Consider the following 19,085-nt stretch of genomic DNA (forward strand, 5'->3'; position numbering starts at 1 on the left):
CTGAAGAACTCGGTTTATTTTCTTGTTGCATATTATGTTTAAAATGAACTTACGTAATATAGGAGAAACAGCTCCGGTAGGTGGTGTGATGATTCAGATTCAAGGGCAACCTCAGGGACTGATGCAATTGGCTTTGTGTCAGTAATGGCCTCTCTCTAAGATACAAAGTGTCAAGGCCATTTTTAAGATTTTTACAGAGTTAAACTACAGAGGAATAACTACATTAATGAGAACTCTGTGTGATTCTTACAAGTACAAACCCCTGCCACAAGGCTCTTGGGCTAACATTTTTGCACAGTTTCTGAAAGTGTCAGCTGAGTTCTCCTCAATGGCACAGCCAGGCTGTCAGTTTATAATCATCTCTAATTGGCGCTCTCATGAATTGCAACCTTCATAGCCACTAAAAGGCCTGAAAAATTTTCATTCCTCTCTAACAAGAAACATGTTAGAAGACTTTTTATTTTTTAAGCCAATACAAGCGGGGCCAACTGGTGGTGCAGCAGGGATGTGTTGTTCAGTGACAATGAAGCACATGGAAGAGCAAAGGTCTGGTTCCCTTAGTCCACCTGTACACTGTGGGAGTGTGCGCACGTGATCCTGGGTGGCTGGGAAGGCTACAGAGGGGATCACAATGTGAGACCCAGTGGAGGGTGGCCCCTCCCCCTCACCTCTCTCACTCTGATGAAAGCAGCTTAAAAATCAAGCTACGCAACAAGAATTAAAATTCTTGGGAACCAGCAGTTAGTGTAATGGCTATGTCGCTGGACTCCCACATAGTTGACCGCAGTTCGCGTCCCAGACCCGGTGGCTTAAAACTCACACCGGGCGCATGTGTGTGCGTGCCCAAGATCCCGAGAGGAGGATGGAGGAGAAGGGACTGCGGTGTGGCCATCCCCCCTGGGGGGTGATTTCTCGCTTTCTGTCTTTCTGTCTCTCTCTGTCTGTCTGGTTAGTGGGTGGCATTATGTGTACTTTTTAATTAAAAATGAAAATGAACACTGCCCTTGAATAGAGCATCATGAAAGAAGACAAAGTTCTGTTAGAACCAACTGCAGATCTTACTTAATAAAAACATTCCCTGTAATATGCGCTGAACAAAAATCTCTTTACGGAAGACATACAAACAGTCAAAAAAACATATGAGGAAATGCTCAACATCCCTCATTATAAGGGAGATGCATATTAAAACCACAATGAGATACCAGCTAACCCCTGTCGGAATGGCAAAGATTAAAACTACAAAGAGTAGTAAGTGTTGGTGAGGATGTAGTGAAAGGGGAACTCTCCTACACTGTTGGTAGGAATATAAATTTGTCTAGCCACTGTGGAAAACAATATAGAGATTTCTTGATCCAGCATGCCCACTTCTGGGTCTCTACCCAAAAGACAGGAGAACGCTCAGTCAGAAAAGTGCTTGCACATCAGTGTTTATTGCAGCATTATTCATAACTGCTAAGACATAGAACCAACCCAAATATCCACAAACAGATGAATGGATGGAAAAAGTGTGGCACATATGCTCTATGGAATACTATTCAGCCATTAAAAAAAACCAAGAGCCTGGCATTTGATAGAAAGTGGCTGAATATGGAAGATTTATTGCTGAGTACAGCAAGTCAGGCTATGAAAGAAGGATATTGCAAGTATCCACTTATATATACCGAGTATCTGTACTCTATGGTAGAGATTGAAACATTGGAGGGCATAAAAGCAGTGAAAATAGTTATGGATGCTGAAGACATTGTAGAATGGGGGGTCGGGTGCTATGTAGGGAAGAGTATAGAGAAGGATAGCATAAGAACAAATAGAGAGGCATGACATTTGTGGGACACAGAAATGGTTTATTTCCTGTTGATAATAACATGTATAGTATTCTTGACCAAAGATTATACCCATAGTTAGCTGAGTGTTGTCTGTGATTTGGAATGTCTTTTTTTTTTTTTTTGGAGAGGTTTTTGCTATAGGGCATGTGCACTCGCCAGACAGACAGAGACAGAGAGACAGAAGGTGAGAAATCACCCCCCAGGGGTGATGGCCATGCTGCAATCCCTTCTCCTCCATTCTCCTCTCAGGATCTTGGGCACACACGCACACGTGCCCGGCGTGAGTTTTAAGCCACTGGGTCCGGGACGCAAACCGCAGTCGACTACGTGTGAGTCCAGCGACAGCCATTACGCTAACTGCTGGTCTCAATTTGGAATGTTGATAATAACATGTATAGTATTCTTGGTTTGAGAAGTGTTTCATGTTGGATAAATTCTCTTTATAAGCCAAATGGTATAGTGATTGAATGTTTAAAAATAATGAGAATAAATAATAATAATCTGAAAAACATTAAAAGCTATTTGATGATGTGAATAGTAATGTCTTTGTCTTGACTGATATGCATGGTAATTTATGCTAGGAAAAGAAATGTTATACGCTGTGAAGATATATGTGATTAAATGTAATTTTAAAAAAAAGTCCCTGTTGCTTGGGCTGTACAGTTCTATCTCTGCACGTATTCTCTCACTCCAACCCAATGGCAATGGCTTCTGGCTTACCCTGGGGTCACGGATGCAGTGATTTTTAAGTGCTCCCCAAATGATTCTGATAGGCAGGTAGAGTTGAGAAACATTAAAATTTGAAGGAAACATCTCTTTTAGTTACTTAAATTATTAACAAACTGTATTCTTGGTTTTTCTTGAATTATAGTCCTTAGATATACCTGAATTTTCATGAATTTATTAAAATATACTAGACACAAAGGATTTTTTTCTTTTATCTATAAATCAAGCACAGACATTGCAATTCTGAGTATCTTTGGTTTTCTCATGTGAGAGAGCTATATCTTTCAAAAAGTACATTCTCCTTTGTTTATTTGTAATAATGTCTTTAAATTCTACCTTTCCGTTGAATTTGGAAAATCATACCCATAGTTAGCTGAGTGTGGCCTATGACTTGGAAAGTATTTTGAGATTTCGTATTCCTAGACTTTCCCAGGTGTCCTGTGAAGACTGAAAGCACTCAACATGAAATGTGCTATGAAAGTCATGTAGGACGCTTAAAGCTGGCCCAGAAAACATTAATAACCACTACCTAAAAAAACTAATTTTAATCTTTTTAATTTTACAAAAAATGCAAATCCACTAAATTTTCTAACTACATTCCAATATGAATAAGAATGAGTACAAAAAAATAGTTTAACTATATTAATCAAGTACTAGTAGCATTTAGTAGATTACTACTGATGGCATTTTTTGGCATTATTTATTATTTTTATGGACTTAATTGTATATATTCAAAATCATATATTGAGGCTATAAATTCCAGTACCTCAGAAAATAACTGTATTTGAATACAGGGTCTTTCAAGACATGATTGAGTTAAAATGAAGCCATCACACTATTCACCCATAAGTGATATTGGACACCTACCTATAACATACATAAAAATCAACTCAGAATGGATTAAAGACTCAGAGGTAATACTTTAAACTGTAATATTACTGGAAGAAAAAAGAGGAAAAATGTTCCATGGCATTAATCAGGGCAATGATTTTTTTTTGGGGGGGGGGGTATGACCCTAAAAGCATAAGTAACAAAAGCAAAAATATTGGGTTATCAGAAAATTCATCACATACTTTTTCTATGTTCTTCTATTCAAAAATGCATCATGACTTTTCTGACAACCCAAGATAAATGGGATTACATTAAACTAAAATGTTTCTACACCATAAAGAAAATAATCAACAGACTGTAGAGACAACCTATAGAATGGGAGAAAATGTCAGCAAACCACACAATTGATAAAAGCTTAAAATCCAACATATGTAAAAAAGTCAAGTCGCTTAACAACAAGAAAATAAATAATCCAATTTAAAAATGAGCAAAGGACCTGAATAGACATCCCTCAAAAGAAGACATACAGTAGCAACTTCATAGTGCAGTGATTAAGTACACTACAAAGGCTACTGGGTCCCACACAGCTGACTGCAGGTCAAATTTCAACCCCAGCAGCTGGAAAAATACCTTGGGTGCATATGTGTAAATGCCCCAAATCCCAATGGAATGAGAAATAGTGAAAAAAGGACTGAGGAATAATCATGCCCCATTGGGGTGTACTTTCTTTCCTCTGGCAAACACATAAACCCTCAGGTGATCAATAAATCAATAAGAAAGACATATAAATGGACAAGTAGTATATGCAAAAATGTTCAACATCACTAAACATCAGGGAAATGTATTTTAAGGTCATAATAACCCACACATTTCAAAATGGGCTTTTGTCAAAAAAAAAAAAAATCAATGATAGGAGATATATGGTTTAGTGGTAACACAACTGGACCTCCATGAGAAGGTCCCCAGTTCACATTCTCTTTCACACTCTCTATATGTCAGGTATTCATACGCATCCCATGAACCATGTTGAGTAGAGATGGATCATGACATGACGACCCTTTACAGGTGCCAATCCTCCTCCCTCTCTCTCTCTCTCAAGAAAGAAAAAAAAAAAAAAGACTAAAACAAAGTGTTAGGGAGTTAGGGAGGAGGATCTGCAAAGGCCAATCATGCACACTGTTGGTGGGAATGCAAATTAATAATGGCATAGAGGTTCCTCCAGAAATTAAACATAGAAGTATCATATGATCCAATAATCCTACTCACTGCTGGGTCTACATCTAAAATAACTGAAACCATTATGTCAAAGAGACATCTGAACTCTCGTATGCTTTGCTGCACTGCTCACAGCAGCCAAGATATGGAATGAGCAGATGAATAAAGAAGATGTGCTTCAGTATACAGACAGAACACCATTCAGTCTTGAAAAATAAATGTCATTTGTGATAACCTGGATGAACGTGGAGAGTATTCATTAAGTCAAATAAGGCAGACACAGAAAACACACGATTTCACTTAAATGAAGAACCTAAAAATATTGAACTCACAGAAGCAGAAGTAGAACGGAGGTTACAAAGGCTGGGGGCTGAGGATATGTTGGTCAAAGGATACAGAATTTCAATTAGATAAAAGGAATAAGCTCAAGAGATCTATTTTACAACACGGTGACTTCTGTTAATAACAGTGCATTATAGTCTTGAAAATCACTGAGTACATTTTAAGTGTTCTCACTACAATAGGTAAGTATGAAAAGTTATATATATAACTGAATAATTCCTGCATGTGTACATATTTCAAAACATCTTGTTTTATACCATAAATATATACAACTTTTATTAGTCAATTAAAATAATGAATTCATTCTTTTAACTGCACCTTTAGATTGGGTCCTAAACTAATCTGACTGATCCTCAAAAGAAGAGGTAATTTGTACACACACACAGACACCTATGTTCCATGGATACAGCAGAAAGACCATGTGTGAGAACACAGGAAAAGGCAGCTCTCTGAAAATCAAGAAGAAAAGTCTCAGAAGAAACCAAACCTAGTAACACTTAGATCTTGTACTTCTAGCATCTGGAGAGGTGAAAAAAATACATTTCTGTTTTTAGGCCACCAGTATGTGTTATGGCAGTCTTAGACTGATGCAATTAATTAAATTATTATTTATGGGGCTAGTCCCATGGCCTAGTGGTTAAGGGAGCCACATCCCACATGGAGACTATGGTTCAAATGTTGGCCCCTACATATTAAAAAAAAAAAAAAAAAAAAGGAAAAAAACTTCAGGTGCATGTGTATCTGTGCCCCAAATCCTGACAACACAGAGAAATGGAAAGAGCACTGGAGCATGACCACACCCACAAGGGGATGCTTTTTCCCTCTCCCTCTCTCTGTGTCTCTGTAGTTGGCACACTTATCTGTCCTCTGGCAGTAATTTTTAAAAAGATATCATTATTAACAAAAATAGCACTGTTACTATGTAGTAGCAATACAATATGGAAGGTAAAATAATGTAATGATTAAGTACATAGATTCTGAAACTAGACTGCCTTGCTCCTGTGCTTCAGCCTCAGCTGTACTCCCAATTAGCTATGGGACCTCAGTCATGTCCCCCATCTGCAGTGGAGCCTGGTATGCTATGACTCACTTAAATTTTACCCCTTTCCACTTTCCCTCACCTGGTAATCTTAAGATCTTAAGATCACACTTGATCTTGTTCCCCTGCTTAAAACTCTTAAACACAACATACCGGGGCCTTCACAAGCATTTTCCTCTCTACCCTGATCATTTGCAACTCTGGCCCTCATATTGAAAATACATTGCCGCCAAAACCAACTTAAGTTTCCCCAGTACAACCTCTTACCATTTCCAGGTCTTTATTCATTTCTTGCCTCCTCTCACTGCTCTATTTAAACTCTTTCCTAGCTTCCCATCATATTCAAGGTGAAACCAAAATCTACAGATGGGCCATGGTCTGGATATCACTAATTCGGATTAACGACCAATACTCAGATTGCCTCTGACTTACACTTCATACATTCACTGACATGTGAAAAGTCTGTTTACTACCAAAGTACCTTGTCAAACTTTAAGACAAATAAGGTGGTAGCAGATGTTAAGGATGTTACTGTGGGCAGCCACTTAGGAGAATCCTATTTGTTCACCTCTCTCTTCCGTTTGCTACTGGTGCAATTTTTATTTTCTTGGTGTTAAGTAGTTGTTTGTTTATTTTTGTAACTGCGAACAACAGAGAAAGCCAAATTTTTTTATTTTATTTTATTTTTTTAGAATACACAGTCTTGGTGCTTTTAAGGACAGTGCTCATTTGGTCTCATTAGTCTGTCGTTAATTGACAGGGAAGAATGTCCTAATTGGTCATTAACTCTGGGCTGTCCCCCTTGTCTGGTGTCAAGGTCTAAGAGATACAGAGTGAACGGCAACTATCCAGCTGCTGCTGCTTTGGAGGGGACCAAGCGTTCGATTCACACAGCTGAGAAACAGCAGATGTTTCCATTTTGGTTTTTAAAAATCCTATCTTTGATAGAGTAGAACTTGGTGGTAAGTTATTTTCTCCTTAGGCTAATAAGAGGAACCACACTGCTGATTAAATATTACTTTCTGGGATCGCGAGGGCTCTTACAGCCATTGCTTATGGAAATCATTTTCAGTTAGATTGTAATCTGCCAACTACCAACTGATTTAAAAGGCACTCGGAGAAAGGCATTGGCTGGTGCTCTTACCCTTCCACCCACCCTGTTCCTATTACATGCAGGACCATAATGAGCAAACGCATGACAGAAACAGGCTGTCAACAGCATTGCTAAGTGGCCACTCAGAGCCCTTCCTCAACGCATACAAAGGAATTCCGATTTCCACTAAACAGCTTTGCCCACATACCAGGAAGCACTGTCTACATGCTTTTGTGATATATAAAATATTAAAATAACAATTAGCAAATAATTAGGGATATGAAGGGGTAGAAAATGTGTCACAACCTGACAAATGCCACAGTCTCAAAGTTATGCTTAAAATGGGCCTCGCTGGGCCTGTGTTACAAGTTCAGGGGTTTATTCTCTTCCTCACCAAAAAGCTTCCTCTACACAATAGTAAATTACTTGAGGTTTAAAATTTATCTTTGTCACAGCGCAGTGTGCCAAACGAAGGGCCGTGCTAACCCCCAGAGATACAGCTTATTTAAAGATAAAATGAAGACAGCAGGTGTTCTATACAGATGTCACTTCTTCCAGAAGACACTTATTAAACACTTTATCTCCCTTAATGTCCATGGACTAGCTGCATTTTATTTTATTTCTGCATCGCACTAGCCAAAAGCAAATGGCTTCCTTTTAGTCTCACTGAGCTGAAAATTAAAAACTACTGGGCTTTAGGCTGTTTCAATTTGAATGTAATGATTCAACAGTCAATTCACATTGTTTTCTAGTAACACAAAACCATATTCTGCAATACAAAAATGCTCTTCCGCAGAGCATGTCCCAGACTCCTCTTGGCAACTCAAACCTCTTGAGTTCTAACCACACACCATGACTTTCACTGAGATTAATCGAAACAGATAAGGACGGACTCCATTCAATAAAGTTTACCAAGCTTTGACTGTAAGGTAAATGGAACTGTCTGGTGCCAGGGTTCATAAGTGACGTGCTCAAGTAGCCTTAAACTAAGACAGATTCCAGAATACTCTGGAACCCTCAAGAAAGAAATTATGGCCCAGCCCTGGCAGTGTGCTCTGGTTTGACACAGCTGTTTGGCAGACTGGAGCCACCTAGGAGATCTCAATTTGATTTCCAGCAAACCCAGGAGCCTAAGGCAGGAAGATCATGACAGAATGAAACCTTGTCTATGAAAAAAAGGAAGGAAGAAAGGAAAATCATTGTGTTTTTCCAGGTTTAGGCTATCATGATTAAAGGTGCCATGAACATTTTTGTGTGCATTTATATTTTTCTTATCTCTTAGGTAAATACCTGGGAGTGAGAGTTCTGGGTCATAATGTTAGTATTGGGTCATCGGAAAAGTCATGACATATTTTTCTGTTTTTCTGTGCAAAAATGCATCATGACTTTTCCAGTGACCCAGTATTATTCAACTCCATAAGAAACTACCAGTTCTTCGAACTATTTGTACCATTTTATACTCCTACTAGCAGAGTATGAGGGTTCCAGTTACTTTGTTTCCTCATCAGTACTTGTATTATCAGTCTTAAATTTTAGCCATTCTAATGGATGTTGTGGTAACTCGCTGTGGTTTTCATTACTGCGCTACCCTGATTAATAATAATGTTGAGTACTTTGAACAGAAGTCAGAAGAGCTTATCCACAATTGGAGCTGTGTTTACATACACTTATTTAAAAAAAAAATTACCCAGGCATCTATTTGTACACTTTATTAATAAAAATAAACTTTAGAGAAAGAAAAAAGAGCAAGACAAAGAGGAAGAGAAAGGAGGAGATCATTATTGTAGCCAGAGCTAATATAGCTAGCTTGTAACAGGTGCAGTTGACCTTCTTACCCCACATGTGTGGACAACTTTAGCCTGGAAGGTTTGAAAGAGCAATAAGGAAAAGAGGAAGCATGCAACAAAGAAAATGGGAGACAGGATCTGGGTCATCCTAGTTTGGATGCTCTCACCTCTGCTCAGTCCTCCTCATCACTCAGTCCATTCTTAAGCACAATGAAGAGGCTGCGGATGAATGGACGAGGTATGATTTTCCCTGCATTTCTCTATAAGACACAACTTAAGCCTTAAATGAGATGAGATAGTGAAGACCATGAGAACAGACCATCGAAGCTAATATTGAACATTTTTGGTAATGCATGAGTTTAACTTTTTTGTCTTTATAAAAGTTCAACATCATTGTGCAAAAATTTTGGAAAAGGGGGTAAGCCCAAACAAGAAAAGTCACTCTTGAGAAGTAAAAAAAAAAAGGAACTTCATTAAATATTATTCCAATTATTTAATAGTATGTTTATAAGTGTTACAAAAACAAATGAGTTTCCACTGAGAACATTATTTGTACTCAGCTTCTCATTTGACACACTGCAAACTTGCTTCTCTATCTTTTTAATGGCTCAGTATTATTCTCTATCTTGATTTGTTTAACTTCTCTCCTATTAGTGCACTATTAGAACATCTGTAATTTTTTCAAAGCAAATGATAAAAACAATGTTAATCAGCTTAGTATCTTCGTATAACTTGGGTCCTGTTACCATAAAAGTAGACATCAATGACACAGATGTGACACTAGAAGATTTGTGGTTCTTTAATTGAGATTCATGAAGATACATAAATACATATTCATGCACAACTTTCACATCTGGCTCTCCATAACTACATGCAACAGAGTTATGATAGTTTTGAATCCTTGGAAAACTCGCATGTGATGAAACTAGACCACTTCGAAGGCAATAATAAATGGTAACTAACATGCGACTCTTACGTTTTTCTCAGATCTTCAGCAGAAATGAAGGATAGCTTGCCACATTACCTACTGACCATCTAAAAGAAGCATTTTGGGGAGCATGTGTGCGGTGAGAGACCTGAAATGTAGGTTTCTTATCTTCTGGGTGCCTGGTTTATGGGTTATTGCCAGCACACATCCCAAACATTTTCTTCTGGGTGGCGGGGTTATAATTGCTTTTTAACTTCTTTTTACTGATTCATATTTTCTACTTTGAATATATATTACTTTCATAACCAGAAAAACAAATGCTGCCCAAATTTTAAAGGAGCGTAACAGATGAGCTTAAGTATCCATCACCATTTGTCTCTGGCTCTGAGCACAGTCCACAGAGGGGACATCAGGAAATCAGGTGCGACTTCCAGAAAGGAAGATGAATGTTGGCAAAACACAAGGTGAATGCACAATAATCATGGCACACAGAGAACAGGTGTGAGCACATGAACATCTGAATCACTTCTCACTTCAGCACCTGACTCTTTGACCAACGAAAGCCAGATGAATGGGGTCCTCTTGGCAGTGAAAAGATGGAGAGTCCATTTGCAGTCAAGCATGGAAGGCTGAAGCCTGATATGGAAGTTCACCTAGGGGTTCAGCTCTACAGAGACTCACAGGAGTCCTAGGAAATGTGAGTCCAACCTAGCACTTTCCAGTGAGGACCTGGCTCCCAGGTACTTCACAGTCTAGTCTTAGGAGCCTAGCCTACTTCACACCTGCATTCCCAGGCAAGACACTGAATAATCAGGCCACAGTAAGTAGACATTCACAGACTGGGATGGAGTATTAGGCCTCTTGATTTCCCCAAGTCTGTTTCCTCATTGTTTGAAGCCAACATGTCAGAGATGATGACCTCCACGGCCACTTTCAGTGTTGGAAAACTACAGTTCTAATTTGAAAATGACGCTGCCTGTCTCATTCCCCATCATCTTTTCTTTTATTGCCAGAGGGCATGTACACTTGCTAGAGAGTATAAAAAACAAAGACAGAGACAGCAACCCCCAATAGGACATGGCCACAGCATAATCCTTTTTCCTCCATTTCTCTATCCCGTCAGGATTCTGTTCACTCATGCACATGCACCCAGAACGTTTTTCAAGCTGCCACAGCCAGGATTTGAACTGTGGCCAGTCATGTAGGATCTGGTTCCTTATGCATTGTGCTTAATCTCTACCCTATAGCGTGCTCCCTCTACCCATCATTTAACTTAAATAATTTAAAATTTTTGGACAAATTATAACCTTGTATAATTAGGGGGTACACAGTGTGAAGATACTATGGTATATTTTTAAAAAATAAATTAAGCAGAACATCCTTCCCCAAAACTTAAACAGCAGTTATGTGTTTACTAAGCTTAACAATGTGGCTCTAAGTGAGCACTAAAGCAGACCATACCTTGAACTGAAGATAAAATGTTGAGAGATTTTTATACAACGCTACATATACTTTTAAAAGAAAAAATTAAGTTTTAACATTTTTTTCCATGAGAAAGAGGAAAGGAACAGGCACCCACCAAGGTCTTCACACTGTGACCCACCCATAGTCTTGGTCAGTTTGGACCATGGGCATGTATGCACAGCCAGCATTCTCAGTGAGGTCCCAGGAGGTGAACCCAGGACCTTTCCAATGTGAGGTCAGTTGTGCTACCATTATGCTATCACTTGATCACTTTTCGTTTGTTTGTCTTATTTATTTTTCTCCTCTAATTGAGAGAGTGGGAGGGAGACAGAAATAGAGAGACAGACAAAATCTTATATATTCTTTTGATACATGTCTATATAACACTTAGCAATGAGAAAGCCTTAAATTAAAAAAGAATAAAATTTTATTCATTGAAAATAACCAACTACTGAGTTTATAAAACAAAATCTGTGATCTTTGCTCTAAAATAGGGTACTGTGTTTTGTTTAATATTTTAGTACAGATAGATACATAGCAGGAAACAGTTCTTCATACCCTCAATTTCTGATCAATGAAAATGTAAGCTCTTTTGTAATTTTAGAGTACTATTATATATCTTGGTTACAAATAATATATTTTTATGAAAATGGCAAGTTTCTTTTTTTTTTTTTGAGAGGTTTTCGCTATAGGGCGTGTGCGCTTGCCAGACAGACAGAGAGAGACAGAGAGACAGAAAGCGAGAAATCACCCCCCAGAGGGGATGGTCATGCCACAGTCCCTTCTCCTTCATTCTCCTCTTGGGATCTTGGGCACGCACACACACGCGCCTGGCGTGAGTTTTAAGCCACTGGGTCCGGGACGTGAACCGCGTTCGACTACGTGGGAGTCCAGCGACATAGCCATTACGCTAACTGCTGGTTCCCTGGAAATGGCAAGTTTTGAATCAGGCCTTTGGTAATAGTTTCCTCCAATTAGGCATGATCTTATGAATCACTGATAAAACATATCAACAACTTCTGAGATTAAAAGTTGTATATAATTGAGTATCTACAACACCGTGTTAGGAAACTTTCTATTTTACAAATTCTTAAATAATGTAGGGAATCATGGATGCTGAAGTAGAGAATGTCATAGACGGGTAGGTAAAATTATCACCTCAGTTGAAGTCAAAAGTTACTGTATCTTGGGAACCAGCAGTTAGCGTAATGGCTATGTCACTGGACTCCCACATAGTCGACCGCAGTTCACGTCCCGGACCAGGTGGCTTAAAACTCATGCCAGGCACGTATGCGTGCGTGCCCAAGATCCCCAGAGGAGAATGGAGGAGAAGGGATTGCAGCGTAACCATTCCCCCTGAGGGGTGATTTCTCACTTTCTGTCTCTATGTCTCTGTCTGGCGAGTGCATGCGCCCTATAGTGAAAAACCTCTCCAAAAAAAAAAAAAAAAAGTTACTGTATCTCTTTTCTAAATCTAATGTATTGCCTAGCTGAACTGAAATTGCCCATTTTAATCTCCTGCCATTAAGCAAAAAGAAGAGTATTATCCTTTTGTGTAGTCTACAATACTTTACAGTTTACAATGCTGACATATAGGAGAGGCTCAAATACAGGATAGCTGAGTAACTGAATGAATGAGGAAACTAAGCAACGGCATGAGTGTGCAACATAATATTTCTGAAACCATTAAGATTTGGTAGCCCTCAAAGTAGTTTGCGTGTGAGTGCGGGTTCAAGGCACAGGTGGGTAGAAGTAGTTCATTAGCGTTCTGTTTACCCTGTTATTGTTAAATGTAATAACGGTATTGGTATCTGAGTAATGGCTTTCAATAAATGGTGAGTGTAGGATAGGTGGCAAAGGAAAACGGATGAATTAATTCACATGTAACAGTACACATGTCATGCCTTTCTCATTTTTAAGCAATGGCTGGGCTACAAAATACAGAACCTGAACAGAAGCCTGCTACTTCCCAACAGGGACCTAAGAGAACTCCAGTTCACTCTATTACTTTGCTTCCCGGCTGGGATAGTCACGTTATTTCACAGATTTGAAAAAGTATGTAGTTATATTTCTTTACATGCACAATTTCACATCTAGACACAGTCTTGAATATCAAACTTCATTCACTGAGATGAATGCCTCCAACATACAGAGAGCAAGTGAGAACCAGTAATCTAAAGCAAGCATTGTTCTGCACTGAAATTGCTTTTAGACAATCTGGCAGATGGAACATTTTTTATCACATAGGAAGTTTTCCTAGGGGAAAATACACCAAATTACTTAAAAAAAAAAAAAAAAGTCAAGTGGTCACAGAGAATTAGCTGTATGTCTCTGTCCTGGTTGCAGTGCTTCTGCTAAACAGAGCAAGGCTCGTATGTCTCTGTCCTGGTTGCAGTGCTTCTGCAAGGCTGAGGTGAAAATTTGCATATGTTAAACACTGCCAACTGCATTAGGCCTGCACTGGGCCAATGTTAATCATGCAACTGAATGGGACACTGCCATCTGATGCATGCATTGCTCAGTTCAGAGCTGCCTTGTACGGTTGTATGAATGTGTCTCCCAGAGCTTTTCCATCTGTAAGCCTCAGACCATACTCTATATTAAACACACGCCAACTTCCCTGACTCCCCAAGACCTCCCTCTTTTTCTTATGCCCTCCCCTGGCCCCATGCAGGCCATTTCCACGGAGTACTGGAACTAGACAGGACTTTGAAGGGTACCCGATTCAAACCCACTGCATCATAAACAAGTTAAGAAAATGAAGATCTGATATGATTTAGTGACTCACACCTTAAGTTAGTGCATATGTCGTGACTGAAACTCAGGCCACTGCAGTTCCCATCCTTTTCTCTTTGTACTATATCATCAAAGGTTAAAAGAGCATGAATGAAATTTATGATATTTTCCTCAAAAATTTCCCCAAAATAACAAAGAAATAGGATAAATACTACTTTTACATGTCTTCATGTTTCTTCAGTAAAAAGAAAATGTACAACTTAGTCAAAATAAATCCCCTCCTTTATTCTTTTTCTTAAAATCTATCTAAGGGGGCCAGGGGTAACATGGTGGTTGAGGCACTGACTGCGGTTCAAGGCCCAGACCTGGCGACTTGCTTCCTCGCTTTCCCCCAAGCCCCTGTCTCTCTTTGGGGAGCATTCATGCCTTATAGCTGATCAAAAAATAATAATAGTAATAATACATACAATTAAATAATTTAAAAAAATCCATCTCAACTGGTCTATATAAGCATATGATACACATAAACAGGATTCAAAGATACCATCAAATAATCTATTAACAAGTCACTAGGTATTATTCTGGGATCTAACTCTTTTTCTCCAATATGGCTTCCATGGTAATTTTATAGGTAGAAACTAAGAAACAAAGCCGCTACCCGTTTAATTCTCAAGTCAAGACTTCCGTAGTACATTCCACCTCAGCTTCACATACGGCTGAGCGGCGGTCCCAACTGTACAGTGTAAAGTCGAGGTGGGGGGACAACTCTGCTTGATTTTCACAAGACAGCCCAAGTGTGACTGTGGCCATTTGCCTTTCAGAAGAGTCTAAGAAAAGCACAAGTTACTCCACATGTCAGTAAAGATTTCCAGCTTTAACCAGTGCTCATGCTCCAGGCTGGCAGACAGAAGTTGAAAAGGACAGAGCTTTGTACCCAGTGCCAGCTGAACTTGGTGTTAGGCTATTAAAAACAATGGGAATAAAAGCACAAATTATATGGAGGGGTATGGAGGAAGGGAAGGAAAAAAAACTGCAATGAGCTAATGTTTCTAGTTGGCATCTGCCTTTTGACTCAAAGAAAGAGATGGCTCTTTTCCAAAATGTTCTATTATTATGGTATCAGCTGCCTCTTGGACTCGTTTGTAAAAGCTGAGACTGCCAACAGAACAAGACAAGATTTCTGTTAATGGTAATAGATGTGCAAGCCGTCTGAAATCATAGAAATTTCCATTTTCTTCCTACACATGTTACTTTGATACTGCTATTCCTGGCAAGAGTTTTAGCTTTCGTTAATTATGGCCAGGTACTATTACAAAATATGGTAATAGCAAATTTTTAGGGTAAAATGTTGCTACTCTGAGTCTTTACCCTTATATTAAACTAAAGAACAGTTCGAAACTAATTGGAACTGGATATTTCTTGTGGGACTAGCATTCTTTCTACCAAATGGATTTCTGCCTAATCGCCCTTTCAAAACTCAGTATTGGTGAGTACTGCATTAGCTGCCTCGTCTGAAAACCAGGAATCAATGAGAGAATTAAGTATTCGGTCATTGGGAAAGTCATGATGTATTTTTCAATGCAAATATGTGTCATGACTTTTCCGACCCAAAATTTTACCCAGCCTTTCTGAAGGATCAAAAGTTTCTACTTATTTCACAAGTTAAAAATCCTCTTTATTAAAAAAAAATAAGAAGAAGAAAGAAATTAAAAAACTGGCAAATGAATATGCAAGGAATCAGATTCGAATTCCAACAAAGATGAATAAGTGCTCCCAGGTTCCATCTGCATTCAGGAGGCTGGAAAGAACACCACTCCAGCCTTTACAGTAAGTATAAATGCTCAGCAATAACTTTTCTTCACCCCATCAAAGCTTGGAGACCTTAAGACAACCAATAAGCCTAAATGAAACGGCACATGAACGCTTACTTAACCAGGCTCTGCAAGACACCAAGAAAAAGAATCTGGCTAAAATTGGTAAGAGACTGGTAAAGCCTGAGTGTGGGCTAGCATGAAAACACAGAAGCTCTGAGGCTGTGACATAGAGTTCACAAGTTCAAACTCACTTTCAGTTCAAGTCCTATTTATTTGCAAAGGTACAAAAGCAATTAACAAAGAAACGGCAGTCATTTCAGCAAAAGATGCTGAAATATTTGGAAGTCCATAAGAAAAAAACTGAACCTTGATTCATTCTTCACATTTTATACAAAAACTAACTCAAAATGGAGTATATATCTAAATATAAATGAGATAACTATAAAAAAAGTCCTAGATGAAAATGTAAAAGAAAATTTCCACGGTCCTGGATTAGACTATAAATTCTTAGGTATGACACTAAAAGCTTAATCTATTAGAAAACTTGGTCATTTAAAATTTACCAAGATTTAAAACTTCTGTGCCACAAAAGATACTATTCAAATGAAGAGATAATCCACCAAGTAGGAGAAAATATTTGCCAATCACATATCTAATAATGGACATGTACCCAGAATACATAAAGTATTCTCCATACTCAATGATAAGAAAACAATTGGATGAAAAATGGGCAAAATAATGGAACAGACACTTCCACAGAAGGTATACAAAAAAAGGTCATTATTCATTAGAGAAATGCAAATTAAAATTACAATCTATGGCTGGCTCCAGGATGGTGGTAATGCTCTGCTAAAAAGAAGTCAGTTGGTTCCCACAGGGCAACTGCATTCAGGTCCCCTGCCCGGGCAGCCTAAACCTCACTGGGAGCATGCACAAGTGCCCACGACTTGTGGGCTGCAGGACTGGATGAAGGGGAACATGGTGTGACCAGACCTCATGGAGGGTGCTCATGTCTCTCTTTCTCATTGCGCACACACACTTTATCATGAATAAAGGAAGAAAAATCATCACAACCTGATACCATGCTATAACTCTCTATACAACTACTAGAATGGCTAAAAGGATAATATCAAATGCCAAAGAGGATCTGGTGCAACTGGGTATCTCATACACTGTTAGTGGCAATGAAAAGTGATACTGTCACTTTGGAAAGGACATTAGCAGGTTCTTAAAAAGTTAAACATACACTTACCATACAACCCAGCAAAACCAACTAGTTATTGACCCAAGTGAAGTGAAAACATGTTCACACAAAAACCTCTGTGTGATGAGGCTGGCAAGTGGCGTGGTAGTCAAGGGTGCTGGACTCCCACATTGTCAACCACGGTTCAAGTCCTGGACCTGGCAACTTGCTTTCTCACTTTCCCTCTCTCTTTCTCTCACTCTGTCCCTCTCTGGTCAAATTTAAATAAGTAAATAAATAAAGTTAAATAAAATAATTATTTTAAAAAAAGAAAAACTTTTGCGTGAATTTTTAAAGCAACTTTATTCATAAACACCAAAACCTACAATATAAATGACTCAAATGTCCTTCAACTGGTGAAAAGATTTAAAAACAAAAACTCTGCTATGTTCATACAATAGTATATAACAAATTATTAATACACATAACAAACAAGGATGGATTACAAATATGCTTTGCTAAGTAAAAGAAATCAGACTCCAAAAGCTAAGTATTGTATAGTTCCAGCCATAAGGGAGCCTGGGAAAAAGCCCAGTCCCGGAGGTAGAGAACCGGCCAGCCCTTGTCAAGATCTAAGACTGTGAGGGGGACTACAAAGGGAGAGCAAGAGGGGATTTCTGGAGTGAAGCGACTGTTCAATATCTCAATTGTTGCTGTGGACACAAAACTCTATGCTTTTGTCTAAACTCGCTTAACTACACCACAAGGGCGTACTTTATTATTAAAAATTTGAAAATACAGATTAAGTCACTATGCAGTTTATTCTAGATGGGAAACCACATTTAGTATGTTGTGATGATGCTCAGGAAATGAATGTAAATTAATAAAAAAAATTCAGAAAAAAAAAAGAGTTTAAGAAAACAATAGGATCTTGGAAAGAGGTGGTAAAAAAAAACAGACTATACCACTGGTCATAGTATTTTGTCTGAATAAACACCCATACTCTGTCTACTGCGATATCAAAAAAATAATAATAATTAATTAATTAATTAAAAAAAATTGAAAATACAGAATAAAAAATGAACAAGAAAGCCAATGAAATTACTGATAGTTTTATAAACATCACAGAAGACTACAAAAACCTCTACTGAGAAGGGTGTAAGGAAACGGATTATTCATAGTTTTCCAGAAGGGGGAGGTCTTCTAAAAGTTGATTGGAAATGAGTATCATCAAAAAACTATGAACAGGCTCTGCTCCTCCCATCCAGGCAGAAGAAGCCACGGGCCTTCAGGACAAGGTTCCACATGGCTACTGTGAACTAGATTTTTAAGGGAATGAAGATTTTCTACTAATAATTCAGCCTCCAACAAACGAGCTAGCGGCAGAAGAAGTCACGGGCCTTCAGGACAAGGTTCCACATGGCTACTGTGAACTAGATTTTTAAGGGAATGAAGATTTTCTACTAATAATTCAGCCTCCAACAAACGAGCTAGCGCAAGCACAATAGAACAGCAAAAAGATTCTGGATCACCTCTGTCTGCTTGCTCCTGAACATTAAGGCTGAACCTCAAGAATTTGAAAGAAACACAACATTCATCAGATGACAAGAAATCACCGCCGGATCACGAGAAACATGGGAAAACAAGAAAATACCTCTCCTCCTAGGGAAAAGAGTAACTCTTCATCCACAAGCAGTTCGGTGAAAATCATGGAAATGTCTGATAAGGAATTCAGATCATTCATAATGTCTAAGCTAACAGAGATGGAAGAGAAGAGAGATAATGAACTGCTAAAGAGAAAGGAGAAAGAAATTGACGAGTTCCAAGAGATGAGGAAATTCCTGCAAGATCTAAAAGAGGAATTACACACTTTACAAAAGACTCAAACGGAACTGCTAGAGATGAAGTCTATAATACAAGAAGTAAAAATCTCCCTGGAAAGTATTAAAAGCAGACTAGATCATTCAGAAAATAGAATCTCAGATGTAGAGGAGAAAATGGCTGGCCTAGAAAAATCCACCATGAAGACTGAAAAAATGGCACAAAAATTTGAGAATAATATGCGAGAAGTACTGGATACCATCAAACGTCCAAATATCCGGAT

General features: G+C 38.5%; 1 protein-coding gene across 4 annotated transcripts in view; it reads right to left on the reverse strand.

The window, feature by feature from the left end:
* Positions 1-19,085, reverse strand: part of RHBDD1 (rhomboid domain containing 1) — a 167,310-nt gene that overhangs the window by 49,080 nt on the left and 99,145 nt on the right. The window contains exon 7 of one of the 4 annotated variants that reach the window (XM_006141962.3): positions 74-155. The exons of the other annotated variants lie outside the window; for them this stretch is intronic. Within the exon in view, the coding sequence (XP_006142024.1) occupies positions 139-155 (17 nt within the window). The 3' untranslated portion in view covers positions 74-138. Of the gene's footprint in view, positions 1-73; positions 156-19,085 lie in introns of those variants that run through there. 4 annotated transcript variants of the gene reach the window in all.

Source organism: Tupaia chinensis, unplaced genomic scaffold, assembly GCF_000334495.1.
Source record: "Tupaia chinensis unplaced genomic scaffold, TupChi_1.0 Scaffold000066_1, whole genome shotgun sequence".
Classification (NCBI taxonomy): Eukaryota; Metazoa; Chordata; class Mammalia; order Scandentia; family Tupaiidae; genus Tupaia; species Tupaia belangeri.